This window comes from Cynocephalus volans, chromosome 12 (genome assembly GCF_027409185.1).
Source record: "Cynocephalus volans isolate mCynVol1 chromosome 12, mCynVol1.pri, whole genome shotgun sequence".
NCBI classification, from domain to species: Eukaryota; Metazoa; Chordata; class Mammalia; order Dermoptera; family Cynocephalidae; genus Cynocephalus; species Cynocephalus volans.
Genome location: NC_084471.1, coordinates 532,762 through 538,913, shown reverse-complemented (window position 1 = coordinate 538,913; position 6,152 = coordinate 532,762). Strand labels below are relative to the sequence as shown.

The 6,152-nt window shown below is 60.6% G+C and overlaps 1 protein-coding gene across 2 annotated transcripts; it reads right to left on the bottom strand.

Moving 5' to 3' along the window:
* Positions 1–1,799: 1,799 nt before the first annotated feature.
* Positions 1,800–6,003, bottom strand: LMF2 (lipase maturation factor 2). Of its 2 annotated transcripts, none has more exons than XM_063075185.1 (14): positions 5,887–6,003; positions 5,279–5,532; positions 5,118–5,146; positions 4,770–4,987; positions 4,518–4,696; positions 4,137–4,278; positions 3,842–3,976; positions 3,666–3,771; positions 3,493–3,589; positions 3,236–3,418; positions 2,990–3,158; positions 2,791–2,902; positions 2,621–2,717; positions 1,800–2,529 (listed from the first exon to the last, which is right to left on the bottom strand). In XM_063075185.1, the coding sequence occupies exons 1-14, from the start codon at positions 5,978–5,980 to the stop codon at positions 2,230–2,232; spliced, it is 2,115 nt and encodes a 704-aa protein (XP_062931255.1). In that variant the 5' UTR covers positions 5,981–6,003; the 3' UTR covers positions 1,800–2,229. The 2 variants fall into 2 exon arrangements, with proteins under 2 accessions (XP_062931255.1, XP_062931257.1); XM_063075187.1 differs by having other exon boundaries at positions 2,621–2,714.
* Positions 6,004–6,152: the final 149 nt, after the last annotated feature.

Genomic DNA, 6,152 nt, shown 5'->3' with positions numbered 1-6,152 from the left:
AATGGCAAGAATGGGCATGCTTGCCTTATTCCTCAGTTTATGGGAAAAGCACCCAGTTTTTCACCATTAAGTATGATGTTAGCTGTGGGATTTTGTAGATGCACTTTATTAGATTAAGAAAGGTGCTTTCTATTCCTAGTTTATTGAGAGTTTTTCCAATTAAATAACAATTTTAAAATGTAAAGTGCTTTGATAAAAAGATTTACACCAAGTGGTCAATCTGACAATGTTGTAAAAAGTTAATTTTTTCCTCTTTGCTGTGGTCATTGTGTCCCACACAGAGGCTGAACCTATCTGAATGTGCAGCAGTAGCTGCACCCATACATAATCCACACAATCAGACTAACAAGGTGGATTGTACATGGCTCTAGGGAAACCTGTTGTTTCTATACCAACCATTTGGGTATTATTAGAGACAGCCTTGCATTAGTCAGAAAATACATTAAAGAAAGAGAAGAGTCATAAAGCAATAATAAAAATTGGTTTGAAAATCTTTTTCCTCGTCACCTTGGTTAACAATCAAACTCCTTGTTTTACATACTAAGTACAACAAATTAAGTACTGATGAATCAATGGTTTGATTCCTTCCTAAAGAGGAGTTGGGAATGAAATAGAGCTCCCTACACCCTCATAACTACACTATCTGCTCCTGTAGAATTGCTTGCTTAACCTAAGTAACTCCATTTTACCCTGTCTGACCTGCAGACTACTCCCCACTTCTGCATGAAATACCATTGACCTTCTCATAGAAACACAAGCCGTCGCATAGAAACAGGAGCCATACACAGTGAATTATTGCATGGGAACAGGAGCCACACACAGTGAACTGTCAAATGGAAACATACACAATGAAAAGTTCATGCTCAATTGCTCAAACGGCTCATTCTCGGCCTCTGTGTCCTAGCTCCCTAGCTTGCTTTGTGCACCTGGACAAACCCTTGTGCCAACGGGATGTAGATTTTGCCCTTAAAAACCCCACAAGACCAAGGCCCAAGGCTGCTCTTCCTTGGTTGCACCTTGGGAGACAGATGCTGGCCAGCTGGAGTGAATAAACTGCCTTTTTCTGCACGAGGGGCGTGTAAGTGCATTCTTGCGGGAGGGGGCCTCACAACATTATGGTTTCTGAATTATCAAGAAAACAAAAACCCAGTAGACAGATTCATAAACTAAGCTTAAAAGCCTAAGACAAATGAGAGATTTTTGAATTTTACACTACTGTCTTAAGCCAAAGCTGACTTCTAGATCATTCCTCAGTGAGTATGCAGAAGGCATCTGGAAATTGGGGGGAAGGGCTGGGCACACTGCAGGTTGGCCAGAGGCGTGTGGGGGTGGGGGGAGTTGACTGAGGACAGAGCCGCGGCAGGGGAAGCTGCAGCTGCAAGTTTCCAGGGAGGGCAGCGACCTCCCGATTGACAGCCCGACCCTAAACGGAAACCTGGACAGTGCCCCGAGTCCTGCTTCCACCACTGTTCTCTTCTCAGGAGGGAGGCTGAGGTCATCAGATGCTTTTCTCCCCTCCCCCACCTGCCCACCTCGCGGTCTCTCCTTCACCCCCTACCCACTCTGACCCTTGTGAACTTTCCTGAGACCAGGAAGTGGGGGCAGGAAGGACAGACAGTTCCACGATGGGTGGGGCTGCCACGTCCACTTGCATCCACTCCATGGAGAACACGGAGGACCGCGGGGAGCACCGAGCCAGTGATGAGCCTGACAGCGCTCTGGGCTGCGTCCGCTGCTGAGGAAGGGGGGGCCCCTCTGTCCTCAGGCCTCCCCAGCGGGAAGGAAACGTCAGGCACACGGCCAAGCACAAACGACGCCTTTATTGGTGCACAGACCCCAAAGACGGGAGAAGCTAGTGTGGAGACGACCTGACAGGTGACCGCCTTTCCTCCTCAGGGAATCAGCCTCATTGCCTCCACCACAGGGGATAGGGTTGGGGGCTCCAAACTCGGGGGAAGGCCTTCCATGGTCCTGATTATAACGTGCCCACCTCCTGGGCCAACTGTGGAGGAAGAGGGGGTAGGAACCTGGGGAGGGAAACGGTTGGCGTGGGGGGGACCAGTGGACCCTCCAAGCAGCACCCAGCAATCCTCAGAGGGCAGCACCCCAAAGAGCGTCTGCCCCAGCAGGGTCAGCTAAGGCACGGTGGCTGGGCCGTGTCCTGCTGCAGGAGGCCAGGGCCATGCCAGGACCCCGGCCCAATTGGGACATGTGGCTGATGGGACGCAGCTACTTTTCCTGCCAGGGGGTCCGGGAACGGCTGTTACAGCTGTCCAGGGCTGGGGTGGCCTGTGCGCAGGTAGCTCGTGAGTCCTTCTTGGGGGCTGGCCTGTGCTTCCCGCCCTTGATGGGTGGGGACTGGAGAGACCAGGGAGCCAGCAGGGCCTGCACGACTCTGACAGCCCCCACCGCCACAAGGAGCCCCCAGAGCAAGGGGGGGGCCTCCAAGTGAGAGAGCTGAGTCCGCACCCAGTGGAGGGCCTGGGCCACTGTGCTGCTGGAGCTGCGGGCCCGGGATACACTCTTGTCCTGTGGGGGCAGGATTGAGAAGACGCACAGGGTTCACCCCGCAGGCGGCGGTCACCTGACACCTCCCCTGACCAGGTTGACACCCTCGTACCTGAAGCCCAAACTGCCTGAGCAGCATCTCCAGCGTCGGGTCCCCCAAAGACACAGGCGGGAAAAATTCCTCCACCCACTGGCGCCGCCACCACCTGCTGCGACAGGACTGGAGATTCAGTGCGCAGGCGACCCCTGCCCCCTGCACCCCAGCCAGCGCCTCGGACTTACCCCTGCTCCCCTGGCTGTGAGAACCAGTACTTGTAGCGCTGGGCCCGGATGTAGGTGGGTGGCTGCTTGTGGAAGGGATACCTGTCGACCTGGCTCTGGATCAGGCGGATCACTGTGGCAGGGGAGGGGGCTCAGCACGTGTGCATGACCCCGCTCTCCGCAGTGCCCCTCCCTCGGCCCCGCCCACGACGCGCCTCACCGGGCTCCTGGCCCTGCAGCAGGCGGAGGACCAGGCTCGTGAACCAGGGGCTGTGTGTGTGCGGGCCCAGGGCTGCGAACCACATCTGCCAATCAAGGCGCGGCTGGTGGGGCGCCACGACGGGGGGCGGCCTGCTCACGTTCCCGGGCTTGTACATGAACTCAATCTCCTACCAGGCGAGCTGCAGTCAGCTGGGCCAGCTGGACCTGGATCCCGGCCAGCCCCCCACCCCGCGGCGGGGCTCACCGTCCAGTGGTGTCCATCGTAGCTGCCCTCCAGCACCACCTCAGGCCGCCCACCCAGCCCAGTCATCCGGCGGAAGAGGCCGTAGGAGTTGGCCAGCTGCAGGTGCTCCACCGCACCAAACAGGTGGTGGGCCCCTGTCCAGAGGCGCCCGTGGGTCCCGGGCTCCATGTAGGAGTAGGGCACCTGAAGGTGTGTGGGTAGAGCTCAGTGCTGCCCCTCCAGCCCCCTCCCACCATCCACTTCACAGTGCTACCCACCAGGCTGATCATGAACAAGGCCACTGTAGCAGTGCTGAAGAAGGACAACTGGACCGCAGCGCAGAGCTTCCACAGCCATCCCTGTACCTGCGTCCACCTGGGGCAGGGGACCCAAGTGTGGTCAGGACTGCCTTACACAGCTCTGCTCCCCCCGCCCCCATCGGGCCATGTACCTCCAGAGGGCCGTCAGCAGCTCCCAGGTAAGGGAGGCCACACCCAGCCAGATGGTGGGCAGGGTCACCATCTTCAGCCACTGGGAGAACTGGTGGTAGGTGAACGCTGCCAAAGGAGCGGCATGTGAGGAGGGGTGGTCTGGCCTTTGCCCTATGGCCCCCCAGCTGACACTCACTGGTTCTGGAGTGGACGGTGCGTTGCTGCCAGTCGACCTCCAGGTCAAAGTAGTGCACAGTGCCAAAGGCCAGCAGTCCATAGATGGCCAGTTCTAGCAACAGGGATAGTGCAGCCAGTAGGGCCTTGGGCCAGGCTGTGGGTCAGGACAGTTGTGGGTCAGCTGAGGGTCCGCAGCCAGGGGGCTGGGGTGGAGCTAGAGCAGGGGCCATTTGGGAAGTGTTGGAGGAATGGAGACACCCTGGGTATGCAGTGGGGGTGAGGATGCTGGCTGTCCGGGACAGACTGAGACTCACAGGTGGGCATCTTCTTGTGGCGGCCGTGGCCAGGCTCAGTGGCCAGGTGCTGGTCATCCAGAAGAGAGGTGGTGAGCACCAGTGTGAGCAGGTTGAAGAAATTATAGTTGCCAGTGATGATGATCAGGACTTGCAACAGCACCTGGTGGATGAACTACATTCAGAGCTCTAAAGGCCGACCCCTCCCGGGCCCTGCTGACCTCCAGACCAACATCCTCCGTGGCTGCAGCCCCACCTGGCAGACACTCACCTCCACACCCTGAGTAATACATCACTCTGCCTATGACAGCAGCAGCCACCTGTCCCTCGGAGCTGCCTGTCCCCAATGGTACTCAACGGACAATGCTGAAGAAGGCCTAGCCCTGTCTGTCCTCCACCCACCTGGGAGTAAAAGGCGGCCAGACGCAGGCGGCGAATGGGGGCGAAGAACAGAGGGGGCACAGCAATCTCGATGACGAAGGTGGCCACCACGCTGAGCTTGTGCAGCCAGACAGGCAGGTGGTGGGCGAGCCAGGCGGCGGGTGTGGGCAGGCACTGTGTCTCGTAGTGGTAGGTGAGGGCTGCAGGCAACGGGCGGGTGGTCAGGGCTGGGCAGAGCCCCCAACCGCCCCAGGTCCAGGCTCAGACCCTCACCAGTGAGCCCCCACCATGCGGGGCAGCGGCTGGTCAGCTTGACCACGCCCGAGGCGAACATGAGGCGAAACAGCAGCCAGCGCACGAGCCAGAAAGGGAGGCCTTCATGGGGTGAGGCCCCTGCCTGCCAACCCTGGGGGGCCTGCTTGCGGTGGGGGGGCTGCCTCAGTGGGGCCACCAGCACGGCCAGGAAGCCAGTCTCCAGCAGCAGGGAATCCCTATGGGGAGAGGAAATAGCACAAAGGGCTCCCTCCACATCAAGGCTGCTCCCCTCAGAGGGTCCTCCTGAGAGAGGTATACACCACGCCCAACCAGCCTCCTGTAGCCCCATGCCCAGCAGGCACTCACCACTGGAAATACAGGAACACCTGGCCCACCTGCAGGGAGAAGGGCTGTCAGGGAGCAGGGGTGTGTGTCTGTGGAGTCTGTAAGGTGGCATGTGGGGGCAGGAGCGAGCTGGCAGCAAGGGTCCCAGTGCTGTACAGGGGGCAGCAGGCAGTCCCACTTGCCTGGCAGGCCGACAGGTAGGCGGCCCAGAGCAGCAGGTAGACGAGCCGGTGGCGCAGCGGACGCAGCAGCAGGGCACCCAGGGCCAGCAGGGTGGCCAGCAGGCTCAGCAGCTCCAGGCCCTGTGCCGTGTCCAGCCCCAGCCTCGGCGCCTCCCACAGCAGCGTCGGTGTCTCCCACAGCTGCTGCCAGCGCCCCTTGCCCTGCGGCCTCAGCGTCCTCCGTGCGGGTAGGATGCCGTCGGGGCCATAGAGGCCTGTGGGGGGCGCGTCAGCATTGCCCCAGACTCCCCGGGTCAGGGCCTGCAGTCCCTCCAGACCCTCCGCCCCAGGTCAGAACCCGCTGACACCCCCTCACCTGCCCCACCAAGTCTGGACTGAAGCGTCTCTCCCACCCCCTCGGGGTTCTGCCCCACGCCCCAGGTCAGAACCTGGACCCCTACGGGAAACAGGCCACCGCACACCTTCCTGTCCCCTCAGCCCCGGGCCTCAGGACACCAAACGCCGCCCCTGCCCCACGCGTCAAGGCCTGGACCTCACTCCCCGCCCCAGACGGCACGAGTGTCCCGCGCGCGGGGCGGGTGTGGGTGTCCCACCCTCGGCGCCCTCACCCGGGATCTGCGTGTAGAGGGAGGCGAAGGCGAACATGAAGGCGGCGGCCACGCCCTGGAGGAAGAGCCGCCGCGGGAGCCAGGAGCCGGCCATGTCCGCTACGCGGCCGGCTGGAGCGGAGCCCGGTCCCGCGGTCGGCTCCGCCCACCCCCGCCCGCGGCAGTTGGCCCCGCCCACACCAGTTGGCCCCGCCCACCCCGGCCCCGCCCCGAGGCCGGTCCCGTCACTCCCTGCGTGCGGCAGCCGCGAACCCCCACTCGCTTAT

Excerpts from the sequence above, each read along its gene's own strand:
- LMF2 (XM_063075185.1), bottom strand. The coding sequence starts at position 5,980 with ATGGCCGGCTCCTGGCTCCCGCGGCGGCTCTTCCTCCAGGGCGTGGCC. Across the intron at positions 3,419-3,492 it reads CCTTGTTCATGATCAGCCTG|GTGCCCTACTCCTACATGGA; the intron begins GTGGGTAGCACT and ends ACACACCTTCAG. Across the intron at positions 2,718-2,790 it reads TCACAGCCAGGGGAGCAGGG|CAGGTGGTGGCGGCGCCAGT; the intron begins GTAAGTCCGAGG and ends GTCCTGTCGCAG.